Source organism: Dermacentor andersoni, chromosome 2, assembly GCF_023375885.2.
Source record: "Dermacentor andersoni chromosome 2, qqDerAnde1_hic_scaffold, whole genome shotgun sequence".
In the NCBI taxonomy this organism is placed as follows: Eukaryota; Metazoa; Arthropoda; class Arachnida; order Ixodida; family Ixodidae; genus Dermacentor; species Dermacentor andersoni.
This window is the reverse complement of record NC_092815.1, coordinates 35,717,381-35,744,184: the sequence shown is the minus strand read 5'-3', so window position 1 is coordinate 35,744,184 and position 26,804 is coordinate 35,717,381. Positions and strand designations below refer to the sequence as shown.

The 26,804-nt window shown below is 41.0% G+C and overlaps 1 protein-coding gene across 6 annotated transcripts in view; it reads left to right on the top strand.

The window, feature by feature from the left end:
- The window catches only part of LOC126542460 (uncharacterized), a 103,403-nt gene extending 78,883 nt beyond the window's left edge, over positions 1-24,520 (top strand). For 2 of the 6 annotated variants that reach the window (XM_055077270.2, XM_050189533.3), the window contains 12 exons: positions 1,715-1,840; positions 1,973-2,082; positions 4,680-4,760; positions 10,005-10,119; positions 10,222-10,571; positions 11,994-12,092; positions 12,881-13,090; positions 15,833-15,952; positions 16,526-16,555; positions 16,660-16,680; positions 19,236-19,437; positions 21,127-24,520. In XM_055077270.2, the coding sequence (XP_054933245.1) occupies positions 1,715-1,840; positions 1,973-2,082; positions 4,680-4,760; positions 10,005-10,119; positions 10,222-10,571; positions 11,994-12,092; positions 12,881-13,090; positions 15,833-15,952; positions 16,526-16,555; positions 16,660-16,680; positions 19,236-19,437; positions 21,127-21,386 (1,724 nt within the window). In that variant the 3' untranslated portion in view covers positions 21,387-24,520. The remainder of the gene's footprint in view (positions 1-1,714; positions 1,841-1,972; positions 2,083-4,679; positions 4,761-10,004; positions 10,120-10,221; positions 10,572-11,993; positions 12,093-12,880; positions 13,091-15,832; positions 15,953-16,525; positions 16,556-16,659; positions 16,681-19,235; positions 19,438-21,126) is intronic. The other 4 variants (XM_055077269.2, XM_055077267.2, XM_050189535.3 and 1 more) reach the window with 4 other exon arrangements.
- The last annotated feature ends 2,284 nt before the right edge of the window (positions 24,521-26,804 follow it).

Sequence of the window (26,804 nt, the reverse complement as noted above, 5' to 3'; positions counted from 1 at the left end):
TGTGTGTGTAGCTTTGCCCCATGTGTGTGAAATGTTTTCTATGTTTTCTTTCTTTCTCTTTCCTGACTGCTGCCGACTGGCGTCTAGCCTTTTCTCACCATTGGCTGAGTGTATGTCACAATCCTATCTACGCTTACTGCTCAGTGTTCACTCCTGCTTTGTATTCACCCAGCTATTAGAAGAGGAGTGCAGATTAACAATATGCAAAGGAAGGAGACAGGGCTCTGCATGTTGTGAATTTGTGGTCCTGTTCTAATAGCTGTGCATCACCAACTAGCTCTAGTATGCCTGTATTCACACATACAGCTGTGTCACAACATTGGAAGCATGAGAAATGTGGCATTTGCAACTTGGGAGTGAAATCTGAAATTGGGAGATATACTCAATACATTGATTTGTGGTGCTCGCACATCAACCTCTCTTGCCGTCTGTAGGCTACAAATGTTCAACTTTTTCATTGCTTCCACGATCTCAGAATTTCTGTGAGCAGCTTTTTAAACCATTTGATTTCAGCTGCACACATTTGCTAAATGGCTAATTAGTTTGTCCCGTTATGGTGTGGCTTATTGAAAGACGTTTTTTTTTGTCACAAATACATTTTTTAATTTGCAGCAAAAAAACATGTCTTTCAGCAAGCAGTAGCTAGGCCAACAAGGGCTTGTTATGGTGTCATGCTGTTGTAAAAAATTCTACTGTCCTTCGCATTGCTACTTTGGTCTTCAATAATATACTGTGTCTACATCTGCAGGCATTTTCATTTCTGATGCCCGTTGTTTTGAAAGTTTTTCATGTCTGATTTTTTTTGCTTTAGGATATTGTGCTATGTGTGTGTGTGTGTGTGTGTGTGTGTGTGTGCGTGTGTGCGTGCGTGCGAGAGAGAGAGAGAGAGAGAGAGAGAGAGAGAGAGAGAGAGAGAGCAGTATAGCATGCCTGTTAGTTTGTTTACTTCACCTTTCCATTTCATGCCTTAGAAAACAAATGCTTGATATTGTACATATTTGGCGCCTTAGAAATCCCTGATGAATTTTTTGGTACCATTTGAATAGTGTTTACTTGCTTGATGGTTATTTCTTAAATTGGGGATGTGGCACTTCATTGGATGGCAGCACTGCACAATTTTCAGCTTAATTTTGTTACTTAGTAAACATAATTCAGGAGATGAAATGGTCTTAAAGGGACACTCAAGAAAAAACCGATTTAAGCTGTATGAGCTAAGTACCATTCTACAATGTCGAAATAGCCACTATTACTTTGAGAAGAGGCTTAGTAAACCAGAAAAGATGCAAAATTGGAAGACGGGTGGCAAAGCCATAGTTCCTGCAGCAGCTAGCCATGATATCACGGATATTGACAGCATCTGCTCAGACCTAGTGAATATTCTATTGGTAAGATGGACTAAATCCTATGCTAAAGAAGCCAAAGGCTGAACATAGAAAGTTTCTGGAAGGTTCACTGAGCCACAATGGCTGAAATATGAAAAAAAAAAAAGAAATACAAAGTGCGATGTGATACTGACGTGCCTGCACTAAGGTTTCGTGGCGAACTTAAAGAAAATGGAACTTTGCAGTTCATTTTCTCTTCTGCTAATCAACCTATTACTGTGATATTAATGAAACTAATGTCTTGAAAGAATACCTTGTCAGTCTAAACTGATTGGGTGTTTGTCATTAGTGTCCGTTTAATGTGCTGTTTGGTCTGCTTTCTTCTGTAATAGAGAACAAAGGCTACGGTGAATGGTGCTTGAGGATGAAAAGTCCGACACCTGAAGATGAGGCCAAGTATATCGCTGTGGCTGGGAACAGTGTTGGTAGAGCTCATAGCTCAATCCTCTTCCGCCTGTGTGAGTGCATGCCTTTAATTCTTTTTTTTGTCTCAATTTGAAAATACCTTCATCCTCACTTTGAGCAAATCCTGTTAAATGGATAGAAGCACAGACAATAAATTGCATTTTTGTTTGCTCCATTTTTTCCAGCTGATCTGAAGGTGAAGCCAGCTTCCAAGCGACCAGTCAAAGAAGCCGGTGCTCACATAAATAATCACCAATTTTCGAAGAGAGCTGTGGAAAAGGCAGAGTCCGAAGGAGTAAGATTTTCTTGTCCCAAGTTTATTAGCCTTCAGTATGGACATTTAGGGCTGCAGCTCTTTATGAGCATTTCATTCATATATTAAGGTCTAATTAAATTGCTACAGTGGTATCCTAGAAGTGTCTGCATCTGTTTTTTGTTCTAATTTTATGACACTCTTGTGTAGAAGTGAGTCTGCTACTGAAAGAGTGTTATATTCATTTCCTGGCCATCAAAAGCGGAGAGACCTGTGTAGTTTGCTTATTTATCCAAGAAAGCTACTACAAACAGAAATCTCGATATGAATTTGTCTCATTGGCTCAGTTAACCTGCTTCTTACCTATATGCAATCATTAGCTGGTAGCGTGCAGTTCTTAATGATAACAATGAAACATTTTAGCCATGATGAGGGGTCAGAAAAGAATTTATAAGTGCTTGAAAACTTTTAGTGAGAGCAAGCTATCAAAAATTTTAAATCTAGCATGTTTTCTGCTCAAGGAGTACTTCACAAGTTTTTAGGAACAATATGAATGAAAACAAATAGTTTTTTTTTTGCTTGTCTTACAGAGCAATAACTCGACTATTATGATTGTACTTGTTCTAGGCTTTTCGTTAAACTTCTGATTAACTAACTTCGAGTAGTGGTTCTTTAGTGCATTTAGTTTAGAGCATCATGTCGCTGGTGGTAGCCTTGTTGTGCATAATCTTTCAGACACCACCATCAATTTGCTTTTTCTTCTATATATATTGACAGATATCATTGTAAGGTTAGGTATGTCCATGCTGGGTACAGTTTCAGTCTGTTGCTGGCTAAGCTAATTGAGCCAGTTTCCTTTGCAGTGTGTCTGAGTGCATTGCAAGTGCACTGCTTTATGTGGTGTTTAGCTTGAAAAGTATTTAATTATCTCATGAGAGTGACATGACAGTCAGTGCCATGTTGTGGAGTGCCCCTGTGATATTAGCTAGGGCAAGACGCCTGTGTGCATAGCAGCCTCTTGGGCAATCATTGTTGGCTAGGCTATTCTATTCAGTTCGACATAGCTCCTGTGACAAAAGCCCATTGTGTCAGCTGGCACTCCCATGAGATCATTAAAAGCTTGGAGAGCTGTACATCACTGTGCATTGTTCCGCTCTGCTATGCTTCTGCCTTTCCTTACTGTTCTGTAGAGCTTGCATGACAGGTGCTTCATTAAATGTGATGGTGATGGCAGGGATTCTACGGCAAAATTACTGCACAAGGTTGCATTGAGCTTTGATTTTTATTCTACATTTGTACTGCAGCAAGAAGAGAAAAAAGATGATTTATAGGAAGAGGAGGTAGGCCTGAACCAGCATGCTCTAGCCTCCTATTTTGCACTGGGGAAGAGTTGAAAGGGAAAGGATAAGAAAGTTACGTTATTACCATTAAAATGGCAGAAATAACTGATCATGGTCTGTTAAAGGCCATTGCAATGAGTGAAGCTTATGTGCATCAAGATTTAAGTGCAGAAGTCTAACAAAAATATGATAAAGCAGATGAGCATTATCCACGTGACACAAACATTGTTCATGCCAGTGTTCAGGCCCTTGTAAAACACTGTACCTGGACATTTAGGTCAAGATTCATTTGTAGCACCTTTCTCCTGACAATTGCAGGGAATAGTGCTAATTGGGTTATCTGTAAAAATTAAGCATGACAGCGTATTCCAGTGTCCTTGTTCATTCGTGAAGGTGATGCGAGTTAGCTGAACGGTTTGAATAAATGCCGCATCAGAACTGCTGGTTGTTGGTTTTACAAGAAGTCATAAATTTATCTTAAGGAATTGTGTGTGGTAGCATGTAGTATTATTAGTATGTCACAAATGAATCTTTCAGAGTGTCCCTGTAGCTGCAACTACAAGTTATGGTATTATTTAAAAGCAAAAATTTTGTAAGTAGAACTTGGCTGCATTTGCCAACATACCTGCCACTAAATTATAGTTAAAGTTTTTTTTTATATCAAAACATTCTATAATTGGTCCATCAGAACGAAGCTGAATTATGCCATGTATTTTGATACTGTTGTCTGTTTCACAGATTCCTTCCATTATTTCAGTTTCTACAACTTGATAACAAAGTAAATATTGAGGTTTCTTTTCAGCTGTAGCATAGAAACCTCTCAAAAAACAATTTAGCTGTGTTGGTGCTTTGACATTGTGCTTAAACATTTCTCATTTTGTCGTCACCACCGTCTTCCCAGCAGTTCATGTACTTGCACCATACAGACTGTACAAGTAATTAAGCTGCTAAGGATGCTCAACTACTGGCATCATCTGTATAATGCAATGATATCCTAAGTGTTGCCCAGAAGTATGACATATTGTACACAGGTAGTGCCTTTTACCCAGGAACTTTAAGCAGTTGGTATCATTCTGAATTCAGCTTCTGCATAAATTGTGTCAACATTAACGAGCCGGCTGTTCTCTCACTTGCATAGTAGTTCAGCTTGCACTTCTTGAAGGACTGGTGATCTTCTGCATGTCTGCTTTGTTGCTGCATCTTGTGGTGGCTGTTTTGTGTCTTGGTTGTGGTGTGGCTTTCCCCTGGGCTTTGTAGTTATGCACTAACCTTGCACGGTTTTGGCATCCCGTGTGGCAGCATCTGCCAGTCGGGCGGCACCCACCTCTGGTCATACAGCGCACATGGGCTGAGCGCCAGGCAGCGGTGCAGCCTGCTAAGGTAAAGCTGACTCGGTGCTATTAACACCTTGGGATTTTGTATTGGGCCTTATGTGTGTGTGTGCATATCTAATGTCAGCTGTTATATGGCCTGCAGTGAGCAGGTTTGGCACTTAACATGTGCAAGTAATCAGGGGCTGGTGTGTCAGCAAAGTGATTGGTGGGCTGCATTTAGCATTGCCACCTGAGGGTGTGGCATCACTTCAAAGTTACAGGTTTTGGTAAGAACCTGGTGTTGCCATGCTACCTAATACTGGAGGCACAGATGGGAGCAGCCCAGTTCTGTTGGCGATATCTCGGGATGCTGTGTTTGACCATTCTGTACTAGAAACATTTGGCATTGCATCACTCTTTTCACTGGAGTATAAAGAGCCGGAAATTCTTTCGCAAAGGCTATAACTCCGCTGACACTATCTGCACTGGGAGGTAGGTACAACGTAGCATAGTTACTCAATTCTGACATGCCTTCACTCTTAGCACACAGCTAGTATTCAAGACCACCGGAAAAGAAAATTCATTGTCCTCCAGTCTGCTTGCAAAAGTTAATTCTTTTTGCATGTACACATAATGTGCAAGCAAGATGCAATTCTGCATGCATATCACACACACATCAGTGCTCATGGTGAACACATGCATGTGTGTTTTTGCATTGGCTTCTAGCCAACCAGCAAAGAATGTTGCGTGATGTTCTTTTTCTGCTTTTTTTCATAAAGCTTGCCCTGTGGCACAGATGTCTTTTATGGCACAGAATAATGGACACTGACCAAAGAAATAAATGTTTAAAAGTAACAAATGACATTTGGCTCCTGTGTGGGAGCTGCAATGTCATGTATTTTACACTTTTATTTCCTTGGTGAATGACCGTTATTCTGTGCCATGATCACCCCCACCAGACGAGTTTACGTCAAACACTAAATTTCCAATACACTTTGAACATTCAGAATCGATTCTGTGTGCTGTACATTACTGTGCAACTTGCTGTTAATTAGCTAATTAGGCCCTAAACAAAGAACATCCTGTTTTGGATATCATAGAAAAATATAATAGAAAAGAAAGATTATTTGATTTTTGAGATCAGCTGGTAAAAATACATTAACGTGTAAATTTTATTCAAATTGTTTCAAAAAAGAAGTTTTTCGGAGCGCCTTGTCGTTCCCCCTTAAAAGTAACAAATGACGTTTGGCTCCCGTGTGGGAGCTGTAATGTTGTTGAATGAATGTGTGTTGTTTAGTGGCGCAAGGGCCAGGTATGACCAAACAGCGCCAAGACAGAATGTTGTTCATCATAATGTTCACTGTAATGTTGTTCATCTTACACTTTTATTTCCTTGGTCAATGACCGTTATTCTGTGCCATGATCACCCCCACCAGACATCAAAAGTTTACGTCACACTAAATCTTTTATGTTTATTTAAATAATAGTGTGGCTCTTCATGTAGTGGCTTAGTGAACTTATTGCCCGTGAGCCAATGCCTATTACCGTCTGCCTGATCCATTTGTAGCTTGGCAGTCCTTCGTATCTGTACTCGTGTATGTGTGCACATTGAAACTTGCCCACCAATCACATTGACTGCGTAATTGACAGATGGGGTACTTGACATCCCAAAGCAACATACATTCCAAGGCAACACGGGGCTTTAAGAGATGTCGTACTAGAGTGCTTCAGATTAATTGTGGCCCCCTGGGATTCTTTAATGTGCAGTCACTGCTACCGACATGAACATTTCTGGATTCTGCCCCTGTCAGAATGTGGCCGTCATGGCAGGGTATTGATCCCACAACCATGTTCCTGGCAGCAACATGCCACAGCCCCTCGGCCTTTATGGAGGGTTCCAACAAACTTTTCAGTCCATCAATGTGATGCAATATGATGCAATGTGATGCAATGCCAGGCAAATTTAGGCTACCATGGCAGTCCTTTTATGATGGCAAGTAGTGCACTGCCTCTCAAATTCTGGCCAAATAATAAGTTACAGAAATTTGGTGTTGAAAACATGCTGCTTTTTTGGGGGAAAAAAATTTTTTTTTTGGTACTCTGCGTCCCTTTATTGAGATTGGCTAGCTGCGGTAGCTGTTGCAACTCTCCATGCCTCTGCTCTTCTCAATGAATTTCACTGAACTTGTGTTCGATTTATGCAGTTCTCGCATGCAATGATGGCACACCACGCACAGGGTATGCAAAGCAGTTTTACACGCAGAGAATGCCCTATGCAGGTCAAGCCTAATGGGCATGACAGTGATGTGTGGGTAGTGGAACCTTGCTTTAATACTCCATTCTAACATGAACATAAGTTTTTTTTTTGTTGTATTTTTGAATAAAGGTTGTGCATCTAAATAGTGTAAATATGGTAGTTGCTCATTACCATGAGTCCAGCTTCGTTTGGTTGAATACAGCATTGCAAGGTATCACCACCAGTGCAAATGTTTCCATCTGCATATTCAGTGCAAATGTATTATGGTTGGGTTAATGCATATAGGTTGGTCTACGACTCTTTAAGGTTAAATGAGAAAAATAGGCCACAGAACTCACAGGAAACTGCTGCATGTTGAAGGAACTGGTACAATTGTTGTCGGCAGATGTTAAATTTTGAAGAGAATCTATGCGGTGATACAAATGGTTCATATTGTGGCACATTTCTTGTGCTCTTTATTCCTGCCGTGCTGAATGTTAAAAAGTTGTTTTAATCGCCAATCCTTCAACATTGTTGCATTTCATAGACTTTTAGGAAAGCCAATTATTAAGGTGTTTTGGATAGCACCATTTATGAAAGGAGTGACAAGAGCATCCATGTATTCCATACATGGCTGATATCACTTGGAAGCTTGGCCTTTTGTGACCTTATCATTTGCTAACCAGAAATGCTTTCCTTGTAGAAAAGTTAGAAATTAAGAAGGCTTTCTTTTGTGCTATTTGCTGCAGGTCATGATGGTTAATGCTAAATAATTCTTTTTACAGCTGTCACAGTATTTATGTTCTCCCTGTCAGAAGACTTGACATCAAGTGTAATGCAAATGTGATCATTCAGATAACTCTGTACGATAAGAGCACAGGTCTACTATCGTCTACCAATGACGAATATACTAAAGAGGAGACATGATAGTGCAAATTCAAGACACTCGAAGAAAGAAAAGACTGGACGAGTGCTTGTTTAATTGTGTTGTGTCTTGAATTCATAATATTGTGCCTCCATCAGTTCTTAATTGCCTGTACCGACAGCAGCTGCTCTTTAACCGTAAAATATAGGTACTGTTCATCAGCATTATAGTCGTTGTCAGTGCTTGTGTATGTTGACAGCATTTGTAGATCTCAGTTCTTTGTCTAATAATCCGGCTTCTGCAAAGCAGGTTAGGTTTTTGAGGGTATCCTATAGCATTTGTATTTCTGCTGTTTTGTGACATCCCTAAATGTGACATGGGCAAGCAATATTCAGCTCGTTGCATAGTTAACTTTTCCATATGCTGCCAGTTGATGTAAATGTTTCTGCCAATTTAGGCTGTGCGTTCACTGCAGATTGACTCTGCCCTCTGCTCATTGTGATTACATGTTAATATTCTGATATTTTTCTCTTTGCTGACCTTTGCTTAATACATAGTAATCGCCAAATATGAATAATTGTTTAACAGTTTGCATGACCACATATGAATTTAATTGAAATGTCTCTGCAATGAATGCCTATGCTGATAAATGACCTGTAGTTAACCGTTCTGTATGACTATTCTACTTTGTTAGGAGCAGTAGCTGGAGCAGTGTCCATAATAAAGGGACTATGCCGAAGCATTTTTGCAGTCCTCTGTGTCTATACAGAGGATTGCAATTAAATGTGGCAGTACTAGCGTGAGAATTAAAGGGGTCCTGAACCACCCCACGGGCTTGGTGGAAAAACATAGTTTGCGGATAGCATACACTGCTGTGAACATCTCGGCCAAGTTTTGTAGTCGTGCGTGGCGCATGGAACCCACAAGCTTAGGGCAAAGGCGCCTTTCTCTCAAACATTCTCTTTTCAACTGAAGCCTGCTCCTCGCTCTTTTCTGGAAGCTTTGTTTGTAATATAATGGGTTCCCATATATGGCTGCCATTGAGCCAATAGCTGATGTCGATAAAGAAGTGTGTTTGGATCAGTGTGCTTTTTCCCATTGTTACTGTGCATATTTATTAACAAAGTTTAATAAGCAGACTGAAGTAAGGAAAAATCTGGTTTCGAATTTCAGTAATTATTTACTTCCGGAAGAAGTCGACTACCATCTGCTCACACTCGGCCGCGACCACTCGTGTAGAAATTAAACTTTGGCCACCCTGCATATCGTCGTGTCCATCGGGTCTCACTAATTGCTACTAGTTTTGAACGCTCAGCTTGCCTCAAACCATGTGAACTTAAGGTCAGACCATATGCACGCTTGCCAGTGTGTGCAGACTCCTGGCTGCTTCTGGTTAGACACTTTGGCAGACTTATTAATAGTGCTTCAAAATGTGCAAGTTGGATGTGGCTACTATCCGTTGGTCAAGCTGGTGAAATACAAAGCTGGTCCGCACTGCATAGCATGGCCAGACGCGCACATGAGCACGAGCACGAACTCGAGCCCTGTCATGCACGAAGGAAATGCTGTGCACTACAGTTGCACGTAGCTGTGGTCTGCTATGTAGCCCAGACACTGCGGCCGCTACAGGGTGCCACGACAAGTCCACTGCCTAAGCGCACTGCGACTCACTGAGGACAACCGTGCTAGTCCTTACATTTGGCGCATCATAGGCGTCCAATTCGAAACAGTGGCATCTATGTTAACATCCAAAGTCAAATTTGGACTGCTCACCATGGTGGCGTTCAGTAGACAGATCGTTGTGGGCACGCACCGCTCTGCCGTAGCTTCTGCAATGCAAGGCATTGAAGAGAGAGCAGAACCATTGCAAAGGGCTTTCTTGATTGCCTCCTATTCAATTTAGCTCCTATTTTAATTTCAAATGCATTCCTCCACTTTGATAAAAAGTGTTTCAAGGTCCGTTTAAGTGTGGGCTTAATGATTGTGTTCCTAGCTTTTGTCATCTTGCTGCCAACCAAAGCTATACTTGGGCAGCACTATAAGACACATACAATGCTTAGGAGCATTGATGGGCAAATTTATATTTTGCTGTGAACTCTCCTTATGTCCTTTGATTTCACGTAGCTGCTTGAGCAAGGAGGAAAAAAAACAACAACAAATTGCCTTGGCCATTCAATTACATGTCTCGCTTAGACATACTTCTTTTTCAGGCTGCGAGTGGGGAAAGCTCTCTGCTTTATGATGACACATCAACATTCAAGAATGTTGATGAGCAGACGGAGTTTGTTCCCTCAGTTGAACTGCTGAATGCACCTCCCAAACCTGGTTAGTTCCTGCCTTCTTGGAGTCCCAGTAGAATGCATGAACATATCTGATGCTTAGTATAATGTTCCTGACCTGTGCATTAATTTTTACTTGTCCTGGCAGGTACTATTGCAGAGCGCGAACATGCCAAGTGGCAGAATGCTGTGCCATTGCCAAACAACCCTTACAGTGTGGAAAACTTGTCAAGGCGTGCCAGCGAAAGTCGTCGAGACTCTCTGACCACTGCCAAGACAGGGTCATCGTTTGACACACCACTCGAGGATGACAATGACGAAGATGGTTTCTGCTCACCTGTGCTGCCATCGTCCTACCTGCGGGATTATTACATCAACAATCCTAAGCTTGTGGCACTAGTGGAAGCCTCATCTGTGCGGCGATCATCTTCACAAAGTGCTAAATCGTTGACATCTTCCGGGGACCCTGAGGAAACTCTACACTCTTTTGAAGAACAGGTCAGTCTGAAAAAGCTCGGAACAAAATTTAGTGACATTATGATTGAACAGAGGATACAGTATCTGATGTGAAGTTTATAGCAGGAATAAATTGTGAAAACAAATGCACAGTTTCTAAATTTTAAGTTTACCAAGGCTAACATCTTTGCTTTTATAGTGTTGGTGTACTGGTTACTGTTAACCAGTTAAATGGTTTATGATGGAAATTTTATCTTGTGCACAGCAGTTGATGTAATGCAGTAAAGAAAATAGTAAAGAATTACTTATTGTAGCATTAATTCAAGTAGAATTCAGCGAAAAGATACAAAGTTTACAGACATTGTACTGTTGCTTACCTTGTTATTGGCTACTCACAAAATAACAATTTGAGTGGTTTGCTACATTTCATGAACTTGCTTATGGCATAAATAACAGCTACTTCACAGGCTATATTTCATAGCTGTCTTGTGAATTTCTTGTGTGTTTGTTTGGTATTATCAATAGAATTTATTTGCTAGAAAATATTCAGGAGGATGAAATAGTCATATTTGTTCACTGAGATTGCTTGCTTTGCCAAAATGTAAGCAGTGAAAATCTTGTCTATCCAGCCCTTACAAGAAAGAGAAGGCCGTTGTTAACGGTTAGTTATCATTACAATAAGCCCACTTTGTCTTTTAAATTAATTGCCTGGGCTTAATGATGACACTCTTGTTAGAAGGCAAACTGTTTTCAAAATGTCCATTTTAACCATTTTGCTTTGTGGTATGCACTGCTTTTGTCGTTGTGGGAATAATTATAGCTGGTCTCGTGGTTTATCATATGTGTGTTGTCATGCTGCTCCTTATTGATGCCTTTATTACCTCTTCTTTCTTTTTTTATTGTGTGTGTATGTTTTGCCACCCTGCCTCGCTGTCGTGTTGTCGGGTGGTTGAGGGTTTTCAAGCAGTCTCTTCACGGCCTTTTCCCCACCCTCCTCCATCATTCAATGGGAAATGATCATTCATTCATTCATTCATCCATTCATTCATTCATTTTTTATTCATTCATTCATTCATTCATATTTTTGTCTGCTCTGATTGAAAGCTCCGCAGGGGGAAGCCAGCTCTCATACTCACCTTATAAAAAAAAAAGCTTTCTAGTGCTGGGTGTCTTACAGGTGCAACACAATGTAGTCATGATGTTATGGCTCAGCCCTCCTGCTCCTGGTCGTATTATTTCATTTGACAACGACTGCACATGGTATTTACTTCAGATATGCAAATCGTATTGTACATCCTTTTCCTAAGCAAGATGGCACCCCAATAACCATTCTGCTAAACAAAAATGTTAAAAATGCTAGCAAAAAAAGCTGAGTCTTATCTTAAGTGCAGCATTTGAGAATGGCAAAAAATGGGATCTTGCATGACTAATGTTGGAATGCATCTGAAATTTTTTTCTTTTTAGGTTTACTCTAGCCCTAGAAAAGCATTCCGCCCAGCATCACACATGCGAACACTCACAGCTGCTGTCAGCACTCCGCACCTAAACATGGAGGACACAACCGTGAGTTTTAGACACTTCTCAATCTCTTTGCATTTTTCTTTATTACATTGTGGTGTATGATGTTGACACATACCAGAACCAAGTACTAGATGACAGCAAATGCCACTTAGCTAGTTGCAGAAGTAAGGGGATATATTTTTTTTAAACGTCTTTATTTCTGCATTTAATAGGCGAAGCCTTGCGGCAAAAAAGGGGTTCTCTGTGGGGAGAGGGGGAGGGGACCGGTGCAAAAAAATGTGAGCTAACTGGTCTACAAAGTAAAAGCACATTATCATTTGTTAGTACATTGTTCCAGAGATCTCCAGAGTTATTAGAGTGCATGCCACTAATACAAGAATCGTTGCAGGAAAGTTAACAAATGAAAGAGCAACAGGGACCTGGAAAGAAAAAAAAAAGTCAAGGTGTTGTGCTTAGCAGCAAATGATTCGTCACTGTAGCATCTTATTTACACATTGTGGTTTTTGAAACGTGGATGCTTTCTGCTGCTGTTCATTGGCGAATATGTGTAAAACAGCAAGGTTGTGATTATCAAGGCAGAGGAATGTATGCATGCGACTCATCCTTGCACTTGAAAGTGGTGTCTTGAAAGGTCCTCTTGTAGCCGTGAAGGGTGCTAGTATTTTGTGTGTGCAATAAACATACATAAAGGGAAAACTGCAGTAAGTGGTGCCATTTTCTGGAGTCGGTGAATATGCAAAGCTTTTCCAAAATGAAGCAGTGGTGCTCGCTGTCACCGCTTGCATCTAGTAGGAGAGGTAAACTCTTGTTTCCTGGCCTCTTGCCCCCAGGGTTTCAGCATGGGTGCCTTTGATTCTGTCAATGGGACGGGGCGTCGGCGGCGAAGGTCTGAAGGAGAGGAGGAGATGGGAGAGGAGCTAGGGAACCCATCGTTGCCCTCGGTGCGGGAACTGGTGCTGAAGTTTGCCAGCCAGTCGGCTCAGTCAGCTGTCGATGGCTCCAACTCCGAGAGTCTTCCCAGTCCTGGTCAAGAGTTTCAGGTGTGCCTTGGCTTTGAGTGTTGGCTTTGGCAGGGGGAATGGTGGTCTTACCAAAGTACGTTATCTGTGGGAACACATTTAATATCTTATTGTCTCAATCGCAAGTGTAGAGACACTACAAGCTGTTAGGGCCATGCCACATTAAGGATCTTGTGGTGTTTCACTCTTGTCTGTCCACTCCCATTACTATACTAATATATCTCTGCACAGGCTAGGCGAGAATTGCTATCAGAGCTTACATCATACTCCACCATAACAGGCATTATAAAATTATATATAACTGCAACTGTGATGGTGATATAAGCAGAGCAGTTTTCTTACTTCCTAGAAAACCTAATTCCCAGAAACAGGCCCTCCTCTGCTTTTCTTACCTCTGGCACATCTTTTGGCTTTTCATTTTTCTTCTTTCATTTTTTTTCTTCTTTTCATGGGCACCCATGTCTGGCTTTGGCTGAGAAAATTCTTTTGTGGTGGACCCTTGCTTCATCTTGCCTAACCTAGATTGTATCCCATAGTTGCTGGTTGCACCTAGTCAGCCTTAGTCTCTTGGATTTGGCTGTACTTTCTGTTCTAGTTGAGGACGTGCATAACTTTAGCACATATTTAAGTGCAGCAGGCACCGCTGGCCCTGCACTCTTCAATTTGGCAACAATCAGGTGCCAGTTCAGCATGAACTCATGGTTTTCTTGTGCTAAATACTTTGGAAGGGCAGGCGTTTTTAAAGCTTTTGGTAGCTGATGACATGGCACAGCACTCTCTCACCACTCGTACGCTGATATAATATGCTGACTGACCTAAAAAAATAAGTTACATGTAAGATGGCAGGATGGTTGCCAGCACACATTGTGCACCTGTAGCATGCTAAATTTCCTTGGTTAGAACAGTTTTCTCTTAGCATGGCATTTCTGTGTGAAAAAGTCGCATCCATGGCAATCACTTGGCTGCCATCACATAGCACTGCCATGCCAGAGGGCATTACGATAATGAACAGAAGCAACCATTTGTATCCAGCTCGTGAATTAATCTACTATGCTTAGCCGTGTGCGGCAGATGACACAACTCATTTGTTGCTGCACTTATTATCGTCGCAATTTGCAAAGGCTGCAGAGTGCAGAGGTGCTGCACTACACTCGCACAATGTAAACATGTGTTGCATGATTCACGGCACCCTCAAGAACTACTTCAGAAAGTGAAGCCAAATCAGAGGACTGTTAGATTTTAGGTGCATGCGGTTACTAACACACTGATACTTCAATTGTTGGGTTCAATTGTTAATTGGTGCCGGTTGATTTTCAACTGTGGTCTCTTTTGCTTATACATTCCACTGTTTATTTATTTGCATTGAATATGACCCAAGCATTTCTATTTCAAGGATGCGTAATCTTATGTTGGTGTTTTTTATGGACTTTGTAAGATTCCTAGGGTTGCAGAGTGTGTGGCTCATTTGGTGCTACAAACAGAGTTGGCTCTACAAACAGAGTCATCTCTAAAGTAGAGACAACTAGGCCGTTTGGTTCTGTGACATAATTAGTGCTAAATAATTAACAGAGTGAGTATAAAGAAGCTTACCTTGTGCCCTTGCTTCTGTCTTTATGTGTGGGGCTGCTGCTTTGGCTAGCTCGTGTGCTGTACTAATTTGCTTGTCTGCTTTCACAATTGATGGTGAGGTGAAACGATAAGCTAGCATAGATTATGTGGATGCCTATGTGAATGACTCGGCAAACATTGACACTGTTGCATGGTTTTGGTGCACACCTACACACTTCCCAATTTCACTGCTGCGCTCTGTCATAAAGATGCAACTTCTTGAGAGTTTGATACTTGAATTGCATTAAGAAATTCAAGTGCACTCAGAATGTCAAAATTACAGTGCAGCGCTTGGAGGAATATGCTGTTTGGTTTCGTACCATATTGTATGACTGCTCACACCAGCTGCTGCTTGGCATCTTTAGTGGCTGCAATGATGTTAGGGTTACTTTAAAGGGCCCTTAACCACTTTTTGAACATGGTAAGAAAACATTGCTGATCTGTTACCGGGGCTCCTGTGACCATGTGAGCCAAATATTTTTGCACTGCAGGCAGCAGGGAATTTACAATCTCATGTTAAGACCAGTGATAAATTGCTTGCTCTCTCCTTTGCATTGTCATTATGCAGTGTCATCGCAAGCAGCGAAGCCCACAACAGCTATTGGCCAATATATGTGTCTGGGATCTCAAACCGACAGAAAAATCATTTCATCTTGCCACTGCTGGTCTACACACGACAGTTGCATGTTGCTACGTCTGCTGCGTGTGACCTCTGAGATAAAAATTGTAACGTAGATACTGCGGCTGCCATGTGGTGCCGCCACGAGCTGTCTCATCGCTGAGACATTAAGCCTTTGGGTGAAGCCACCCGGGCATTTCTCCCTTGCGCCCACTTGCTGTCTCCCCTGTGTAGTTTCCAGCATGCTAGTGGAAATGAAACAAGAAAGAAAGCTGCTCATCGGTCCAATAACCATGTCTAACTTCGTTCGTGCTTGAAGGATTTGAAAAATTTTTCCGCCAGAAGATTTGCGAGGCGACATAATTTTCAAGTGATGTCTTTCTGTGAAAAGTGTTTCAGGGTCTCTTTAATGCTATTGTTTCCTGAATATTTTATCTTCAGTGCCCCTATAAAGAACATGACTCATTTTCTGGCTTTTTATTTATTCAGTGGATAACTGTGAACACTTACCAGCACTATTTCTGATTGCCCTGCAGAGCATATTTCCTGACAAGAAGGTGATCTTGGAAGAGAAAGCACTCAATGGCCAGGGAAACTCTATTCAAAAAGAACGCCACGCAACTCCTAAAAATCAAGATGCCTGGTCCATCAAAAAGGTAAACATTTGTCTGACAATGCTTGGCACTTTTGCTGTCTGATGTTTGCATTGTGTGGTGTTGAGTTTTGTGTTGGTCAGGGAATGGTGCTGAGAGAAGACTGCAATTTGTGGAAACTTGAATGAGTTTCTTAACAAGGCACTATGCTTGGCTGGCGGCGGTGGCATTTGAAATATGAAACGTAAGGCTTTACTTGTCTTGTTGGGGACAAAATATGGCTTTTCACTTACGTGAGGCCATCTGTGATACAATCAACGGGAAAAGGAAAATGCTATGTACTGACATGAGAAGTATTCTCTGTGGACATAAAATTATTGACTTTGATAAATAAATTTTGACTTTGGTTTTGTAAATTCTAGGACGCTGTTATGCAACATCACTGAAATGAGTTTCACTTTATCAACTATTACCTCCAGGTGGGAGTTTTCGTTCCAACTTAGTAGCTGGAAAAAATTGAAAGAAAGCATGAGATCCCTAAAAAGAACAAATACTGTCTTGATAAGCTTGTATTTCTTCTAACTTTGTTTTACGCTAGCTTCTAATAGATGTCTGCGTATGGTTCATGACTTGCAGGATTCTGATGAGCCGTCAGTAAGGCCCCAGGTCAGTCATGGTACATGTTCAAAATATTTGAGTACGCTTGCAAGCTTTTCTAATGCTTAATGCACCGCTGCTGCTTTTAACCTGAACATGTTGCCTTTTTTCAGCCTCTGCCAAGAAAAAGTCTGGTTCGTAAAACACTTCATTTAATGTATGTGCAGCTGCATGTTTGTGTCGTGACTCTTAACGACATCTTTGAGTCCCTTGGCACCTCTTTGCTGCTTCCTGCAAAGACCACAATGTTATGTGCATGGGTCTACATGCAGATGCTTGTATGCACAGCATTCATGTGCTTATCCTTGTGCACATGTCTATTGAACACGTTACAACTTTCATTGTTTTTTTTGTTGTCTTGCCTGTAGTAAATTACCCTTGATACTGACATGAGCGCTTGGTCATCTGTTTATTATATAAGACGCTCCTGTTATCAGAAGCTCGGCCTTAAAATTTGTCTTAGCAATTTGTCTTAATGGAAGCTCATCTTAACGGAGGGGTGCCGTAAGAGAAGTTAGTCTTAACAGAAAGACACTGCAAGTATGAGCGGCTTAATAAAGTCCACTAGGTGTTAATTTTGAAAAAGTAGTTCAACAGAGTATGTCTTAAAGGGACTGCGCTGAATATGTTTTCCGTTAAAGCTGAAATGTAGGTAAAACAGTGTTTGTTAGACTGCTTCATCTTCCCAAGTGTTTTCACAAATGCAGTCAAAGCCACTTATGGCAATATTGAAATTCCAAGGAAACACTGGTGCATTTAGGTTACGAAGAAAAAAATGTGTATGAGAGAGTTCATAGCTTTCTACGATGAAGCAAATCAAAGAGAAGGGTAGTACTTGTCACTTAACAGTGAAAGATCGTTTGTTTGGTAACTTTGCTTGCTTTTCACTAGTTGACTTAAGCATATTACAGTGGAGAACGTAGCACAACAAACACTATTTTTCAGACAAAAGTTTCATTAGTGGTTTATTTATGCTTAGTTGTGTAGGGTGTAGAAGCAAGTTAACGTGCTGACTTACTGTGTTTTGCTTGCTTTCACTGCTATGTTGCTGCCCATGCCATTCAGGTTAACAGTTTTTTCTTGTAATATGGAGCAGCTTGCTTATTTTAGTGTCAGAAAGCAGTTGGTTTCTGCTTTTAAGAAGTAGAATAAGAGATGCAGGAATGTGCCACCTGCAATGATGCTAATGCACATCACATCTGAAGGTTTTTCTCAATAACCTGGCATTAAAGCATTGAAATAAGTGGCTCATTATAAGCTTTACAAGCTTGATGGCTTTACATTTCTCAAACATTGTTCAGCACAATGCGTTGGTGGGCTAGTTGGTGTGAATCCATAACTACTTTGTTAGCTCAAAACAACGGACACAAGAAAGACGACAAGACAAGGCGCTGCCTTGTCCTGTCGTCTTTCTTGTGTCTGTTGTTTTGTGCTAACAAAGTAATTGTGCTCGAACATAATTGTATCAGTGGGATTGATAGCAGCACAGTACAACAACCAGCACACTCAACAGGTTTGGCCTTTCTTTATCGCTTCTATGTTGACGTGCATTCACTCTGCATGGAGTGCACTGCTGATTCTTTCTCAGCCTCGTGCTGCTATGCTCCTGCAACACTGCTGCTTGCACATGCAATGCAAGTAATTTGTGGCTATGCACATAAGTGTTAAGTGTTCATTGTCATGCTAAGTGTGCACTTGAATGTCCTTATCTTATGTTTTGGTAGAAACTTTGGTAGTATATATTATAACACTCACAGTGTTTATATTAAAGGTGTGTCATAAGATTCTATAACCCAAATTTTTTTAGGTGACCATCTTATCCCATTCTTGAAATCTCTAGCTTCCCCAATGCCTTGCTTGTTATATTGATTGCCCCCCTTTGCTTCTGTTCAGATAGGCTAGACAAAACATGGGCTAATGAGCAGGTAGCCTTGTTAAAACAAGCCTAATAATAAGTTGCACAATTAAACTGAAATATCTCCAAGCAAGTAGAATATTTTGTTGTATAAAGTTCACTTTAAGATATTCAGCCTGTATTAATTAAAAAATGCTCTATACATTTCTTTTATCCTCCTACACATATCTTTTGATGAACAAAACGGCTAAATTTGATAAAAACGTACACAATAAACAGTTAAAAAGAAATTACTGTCATTGATTGCAATGCAACCTAAGGAGCTGTCGTAATAGTCATAGGTTCTCGTTCTGATATCCCTTAGCAGTTATGTAGCTAAATATATGAACCAATCTATCGCACCTGTAAATTTGACCATGCAAAAAGTATCACTATGACACAAAAATATGGCAAATTGCCCGTTTTGTAACAAAAAGCATAAATGCTAACAAGCCAAAACTGCCACAAGAACAGAGCTAGAAATTTTACGAGCACTTGATGTTGGTACGAGTAGATCAGAAGAGTTGCTGCAGAAACTGTTACATAGTAGCCTTGCTCTAATCTCATGTAAAAATGTGTTGTAGGGATTCCTGTTCGAATATCTATAAACATTGAGAATCATGAACGAGGTGCATCATTAATATACTGTAAGTTAAAAGAGACAACAGTTGTATGTACAATGCCACTATTATTTGTGTTCTATAAGTAGAGGACAGAACTGCTTATAGCTAGCATAAATATACTTACACGATACAGATTATTGCTCTGATTGCACTTCTTTTCTTCATTTCTCAGGTCCACAGTCTGACAGCGCGCAGCTTGCCTCGGGAGTTCAGGGAGCATGCCCAACGAAATCTCGTTCCAAGACGGATGAACCGCACTGTTGTCACATCACCAGCATCCCCACCAGCATCGGGAACTCTGTGCGAGCAAGTGTTCCAGCCGTACCCGCTGCAAACGCCAGCAGCCAACAACAGCAAGAACAATAATGTTTCAGGTTTGTCACAACTACTTTATTGCTGTCTTGTAGCTGCTGTAGTGACTCGATGGTTGTGGCACTTAACAGCTGAGTACGAAGTTGCATGCTTGATTCTTGGCTGCAGCAGCTGCTACATTCTTGTGGAGGCAGAACATGGAAGCACTGGGGTACTTCAACTTATGCCCTAGTCATATTGGCAGATTTAGCGTCACTTTAAGTAGGCAGACTTCGACTCACCAAGTGCCATTTTGGCAGCTTGGTGCTACATGGCAAAACAGTACCATTCCGAATTGATAGCAGTGATGATTGGGTATTTGGGTGCCACAATGATTGGGTGCTACAAAGAGCAATTGAAACGATTATTACTCTTTGTAAAGGAGTCAGTAATGTTGCCTGTTATGAGGAACATCTCTCAAGAAATTGCTTGGTCACAACATCATTGTGTACCTTGGCAATTATTTATATTTCTGTAATACATGAAGGGCAAATACATTATAGATGGTTCTTCATGTTGATTGGCACTAATGCAACTAGAATAGTACACTTGCACAAAATTACCAAACTCTTTGTTCACTGTTACAACTACTGTTGTCAAGAATACACACTTTGGAGGAGCTAGGCGATCACTGCACTGGGCTGACTGGGCTGGGCTGCACAGTGATATTGTGCAACCAGCACCTCTGATTTTCGTGGCTTGTGAAGGTGTCCTGGCTTACATATGCAAAGTCGCTATTCGTTTGCTTGCACTCTGAATTGATTGTACTAAAAGATAGTGCGATTCATGAGTTTTTTACACATTTTATCAATTCAGTCGTTGTACCGCATTTACAGAATTGTCAGCCATTTCATAAAGAAGAGGTAAAACAAAAAATTCGAGGCACCAGTTTTGTGTCAGTACTCCTTTAACCTCTTCTTTGGCATGCTATTATCCTAAATTCTGACAAACAATGGCTACATTTTTTTTACTGCAGAGTCATTTAAGAAAGGCAATGTAGACAAAGACAATATGTCAATATTTTTTAAATTGTATCTTGAATTTGCTGCTAAAGTGAAACTTAACAGCAGTATACACTAGGAAATGAAAGTGTCATTGACGAGCTGATCTACATGCGAATGATCCCAGCTTGTCCATGGCACGAAAGGGAAAGGAAAGTGTAGGGCAGCAAAAAACAAGGACATGAGAAATAATGTCCGCATGCCTCCCCTTTCTAGAAGACACCAGTACTGTAGGCAGAAGTAAATGTGAAACTAGGTTTAATAGTAGAAATTGAGTGCATCCTCTTGCCACTGACCAACGCGTCAGTCAACCTTCATTGTCGTTGTCTGCCAAAGAACTTGACTATTTGCACATGCCTTGAGAGATGATTTCATCTGCAACACACTACCTGTGTTTCTTGGTTTTACTTTTTGAAATTCTTTTCATGCTTGCTGGTAGCACAGTACTCAAGCATGCATAAGTACAACCGATCCCAAAATAAAATTTCATTCTTGAAAGTTAGCGCTTGTGTCCTTGTTAGTCTGAGCTATACTTCATGCCGCTTCATGATGATCAACCAACGAGCCCACATTGCCCCCCTTGTTGGTACGGAACGGGTTAAGCCTAGTTACAGATTTTGAAAGTCGTCTTCAACTTCATCTTAAATGGGAATTGCTTACTGTACGTGCCGAGCCATAATGAGGTTGTTCCACATTTCTCATGTTTACCAGCCACAGCAGCAGGGGATGTCACACCTGGCTACGCCTCCGACGAGAGCTCCACAAGCTCGTCGCTGGGAGGAGGCGGTGGGGTCCCCAGACAGCCCTCAAGCAGCAAGCGCCGGCCTCGAGTTGCAGCATCTCGTGGGATTCTCCAGCGCACCTCCTATTGGGACCGCCGGGTGGAACAGGGACTTCTTTCAGACAGCTCAGTCACTGAGGAATTCCCTCCACTCCATGAGGGACATCCTGACAGCTCTGCAAAGTCCTAGGGGTTTGGGACAGTGATCGTGCCTGTGCCTTGCCATTACACCATTTGCACACGCAAACGCCAACATATCTTTCGGGGCATGCCACTTAGTAATGTTTTTATGTGGTAATTCTTTTCTGTTTAGATATGGTTGCGTCTTTTTTCTCAAAGCTTAGTTAATTGTGACAGTTCAGCTGAAAAAGAAAAGTAAGGAAGCTACTAATTATGCTTGGAAGCATTTTTTTTTCATGTGATTGTGACACACCATGATTGTCGTCTCTGAGGATGGGAACTAAAGTATTTGTGAGGCACGACCCCCTCTCTCCTTTGTCTTTGGATTTTGCACTTTCATATTTTAGACCGATGCATTGTTACCTTTTCTGTTTAAGAGAAGAATGCTGACACCACATCCAGTGGTTTTTTGTTACATCACCTAGCTTAAAGCATTTCATTGCATGAAGGTGTCATCAGTTCTCTGTGTGAAATTTAGGCTTCGTTAATGCATGAAAATTTTTTTATGGTAAGACAACATTGTAGTACTATCAATGTTTTGTTGTGTTTGCTAGACTCGATTGTATCAGTGTGGTACAAAATGTGCCGAACAAATTATCAGTGCAGCACATGTCTCTGAAATATGTTGTAAACACTCTTCTATTGATTGTTGAATGTTTCATGAGGGGGTGTGTGGACACTTGTAACAGCTGTATTATTTAACAGGGCTGTTTTCCTTTTTCTGAGTCAAACTGGCAGAGCTACATGCATTGAGAGGAACATTGGGCCTATGCGTTGTTTCATGCCAGCATAGGGCATCAATTGATTGAAATGTTATGATCATTTGCTGCCCCTAAACTTTCATTGCACTAGGTTACCTTTATATAAATAGCCATACAGTAATGGTATGCCTATGTACGGTTAAATGTTTTGGATTGCTTTTCTTAATTGCCTTGCATCTTGTGCCCATTTGCGAGTGATTTCAGGCTTTTGAACTGCACGGAAGTTGCTGTGTCGCTATCCTCTCATGATTATTACTCATGCTTCCTTTTGTGTGGCATCAATATTTATGGAACAACTGAGGCCACAGCTTTGCGCAATTTAGCTTTCATTGTACAAGTCAGCTCATAAAGATTATGTTAGGTGTTTACTAATTGCTTGGCTGCTGTGTGCTTTTAAACTTGTTCATACGTGCTTTTGATGAGCATGCTGCTGCTGCTGTGTTTTTCTCAAAACAACTTTATTAGCGTAATGTCCCTTTTGCATTTTCAATATGTGCAGCATAGTGGCAGTACAAGATGCATATTTGCAGTGGAGTTAAACACTGAATTAGCTCATGCAAAATTGGCTGGCAATTTAAATTATGTGTTGTATTCGCCACCGAATTATGCATCACCTTTTTGCTAGCCATGCGAAGTGGCATTTCTTCGACTGCAGAGCAGTAGATGATTGCGGAGTGAGACTATGTCATCTTTATGCAACATTTTTTTTTATAGCTACTAGTATTAGTGATATACCATGATTTGGAATGTCCTAATTATAAGAGAGTTACTTCTTAGTGGCTCAAGCATAAGTCTCTCATCTTTACAACAGAGAACTGTGAATGTTTCATAATTCAGTTACATTATTTGAGCTGGTTATACAGCACTTGTTTGTTTCAAGACGATTTATTTAAGGTGTGGAGTAAATTGATGAATGATTACTTTTTCTTTTTTCTCAGTGCCAAAAGAATAAGGCTGACAATTTGCAGATGTTGGACTTTCACTATGTTTCGTCCAACAGCAGATGAGAAAATGAAAAAGGCCGACTTTTTTTTATTGTGCTAACTCTTTACTCACTGGTAAAGGGCCATATCGCTAGGTGCGTACATTGTGGACATTAACGTGCTAATCACTTTGTTCACTTAGTTTTCCTGGGCGCTATAAAACTCGTAGTTATGTGCAGCTTTTAGTGATTGATGGATTTTTTTCACTTGTTTCCCACTGTGTACTGTGAGGGGTGTCTAGTATGCCTATTTACCTCAGGAAGGTCTTTATAGTATGTTGTATGTATTTAGGTTGTAAAGAAATTTATACATAGATATATATATATATATACACACACACATATGTATACACCATATATACACCCTGTATGTATACAAAGAATAATTGCCTGGGAACTAACACAGGGTTCAGGTAATTACGTGCTAAAGGACCACTGACAGATTTATGTTTTGTGTATTGATTATTGAGCACACAGCTAGTCAGGGTTAGTGTGTGTGTGTTTGTGTGCCATAGCAACATTGCTGTGGACCTATGGCAAACATTCCAGACATGGCAGGCAACATATGCTGCTTTCTTTTTAATTTCGAGTGTGTGCCCTTGTCTCAACTTACCTTCATCTGGGCTGTTGCCTTTGCCACAACGGAAGGCATTCACATTTCTTGCAGTAACACTTTGTTCGTAAAGTGCCTCTCGAAATCTCCTCATCAAAACTACACAGTATTTTCACGATGCAGCCAGACTGCAGGTAGCTGTATTCTTGTATTATGTTTTTACTTTCTTTGTATTGCTGTTGCACGCATAGCTTTTGATCGTGCATTTGCCACATTCCAAAATGTTTTGTTTGTGATAGTACTGTTTCAACAGCCTTTGCTCATGACCAGGCAGCAATGGGTCAACAGAATATCTTTGTTTAGACTCATTGTTGTTAACTCTTTGCAACATACCCAAGTTGCCACGCTATATTTTTTGTTCTGATTAGTGCAAGGCCATATCAGCAGTGCACAAACTGATAAATCGGTTGGTTTCATTTTGGTAGTACATTTCTTACTAACCTAATACTGGGGACTGTAATTCGAGGATTCCGTATCTCTCCTATGAAGCTTCTTAGCTTTACTTCACTTATAAAAATAAGCTATTTTTGGCTGTTTTTAACTTTCACCCTTTCAGTCATGGCAGCTTGGAACATCCTTCCATTCTCAAGCATTTTACTATGCTTATCGTAATTGACCTGTGCCTTCTGAACCTCTAAGGTGGCTTTTAAGTTGACAGTACTCTTTCAAGCAAAAGGCTGCAGTGTACAGATCCACCTCCTACAGCGTGTTGGTGCCAGTATGCGACTGTAAATAATCCTGCACAATCTGCAGTGTGCGGTGTATTAAATAAACACTTTACTTTTGTAGACTGTTGTGTATTTTTCTGCACGTGTGTGATACTGTGCTCTGAGCAGGTGCGAAGATTCTCCTGCACGCTAGTTAGGTCCCACCCAATGACTGCTGTAGGTCGACTTGGTGGGGTCTACTGCAGTAGTTCAGCAATTTGCACTGGAGAGTCTCGGGAAATGCAAATTTTTTTTTCTTGATTTGTGCATGCATTGGCTCTGTTATGAACTTAATTTGTGGCATTTTTTTTTTGTCTTATACCTTAAAGTTCTTTTTTAGCTCTTTGCCTTAAAATGTTACGGTAAAGCAATACTGTTGACTTGCAGGATTAATTTAAATTTAGGCTACATTTCTCACGCATTAAGTTCACAACTGTTCAGTGCATGTTCACAACTAAGTTATGTCGTCCCGAGAATTCCATGTCTTGAATCATCAGTGAACAGTTTTACTGCAAACAAGGGTACGATCAACCAGTAGACTGGCCAACCGTATTTGTTCGTTTGTTGCACATTGGGTCGGGCAGTGCATGACGTAAAGTTAGGGGGGAAAATGCCCACATGTGTTCGAAAGCAAATGCAGAAAAAAACGTAATGGAACAGTGCCAGGGAGGGCATCAAGCCGAGCTGGAACTGAACCGAACCATTTTCGGTGAATCGTGAACCGTGTGGTCTGTCTCGTACCGCAGCTCTCGGTACGCATGCGCGGGTCGTGTGCACCAAACGACTAGCGCGGGTTAGAGCCTCCATGCATGCAGGACGCGCGCGTGCTCCCGGCCGGTTGTAGGGGAAGGCGAGACCGCGCACGCAGAAAGGGAGATCCTAGGCGACGCTCTCCAGACAAGCACAGGACATTTATTAGGCTGTGTTTCGATACAACACATGTTTAACAACGCGGTCGAATTGGAATGCGATTGCTACAGAACATAGCCACATGATCGCCGCTGGTCCATAACGGTGCACCGCGACAGAGAAATGCAGTTCAAAGAACCAGTGGCATAGCCAGAAATTTCGTTCGGAGGGGGCTCGCGTTGCTGCTTGGTCTCCTCCTGAAGAGGAAGCTTTCGCTCGGGTTCTCCTATCTAAATGCATGTAAAAGGAGAATTCGTTTTTCTCGGCAAGCACTGCACCAAATTTCACGAAGTTTGTTGCATTTAAAAGAAACAAACGTAAAATCTAGTAAGTGTTGGTTTTGAATTTTTATGTGAGTCGTCAATTTTTTATTAAAAATTGGCAGAAATCGAGAATTTTCAGAAAACGAAACTATCAAGTTTACGACTCTCTAACTCAGCAACAAAAATGATGCCACAATTCTGTGAATTGCATCTAATGGTACAACTAAAGCGGACAAAATTGATATGTTACAGAAGAATAGTAAGAAACTTAGTAATATGGAAATACAGCTTTTGCAGAACCCTTGTAAAAAACGTAACAAATTCACGTAAGATATAAAATGACATAATGAGAATGTCCGCTTTCAATGACCTAATGGACGCCGTTTACAGAACTGCGATATCTGTTCTTGCTGCAGAGCTATTAATTCGTAAACTTCGTGCTTCCATTCCTCTCGAACCTTCGAATTTTCGAAAATATTTTAATGAAAATTCAGTCCCTAAATCGAAATTCCGCTTCCAACAGTCACTAGAATTTAACTTTCTCTCTCAAATGCAACAAATTTCATTGAAATTGGTCCAGGCGCTATCTCAGAAAAAAATTTTTGTGTTTTACATGTATTTGAATAGGCAGCGTCGGAGTTGGGCCCGAGCTAAAGCTTCCTCTTAAGACGACGCTTTAGCTCGGGTGCTCCTATCTAAATACACGTAGAAGGTGAATTCGTTTTTCTCGGCAACCACTGCACTAAATTTGATGAGGTTTGTTTCATTTAAAAGAAAAACATGAATACTTCTGACTTCTGGTTTCATATTTTTCATTTAGGTCGTCAATTCTTTATTAAAAATCGGCAAAAATTGGAAATTTTCAGTAAACGAGATTATCACGTTTAAAACGCTCTAACTCAACAATGAAAAATAATATTGACACGTGTACTTATCTTTATCGGGCGACCACGTTTCGCCACCTAAGAAATGTAATCGCACAGCGCGGGACGCGCCTGCAGGTATCCGAAGTTTCTGGAAAGTTATCGATACTTCTACCCGGCTATCTGTTGTCGCCGAACGTTGTGTTATCTGATTTCATCGTGTAACGCGAATGGTGTAGAACTTTGTGGAAGGCACGCGGGTCCGAACGATTAGTCTGGAACATTCGACGACTGCTCTATAAAAGCCGACGCGCTTGACTCGCTGATCAG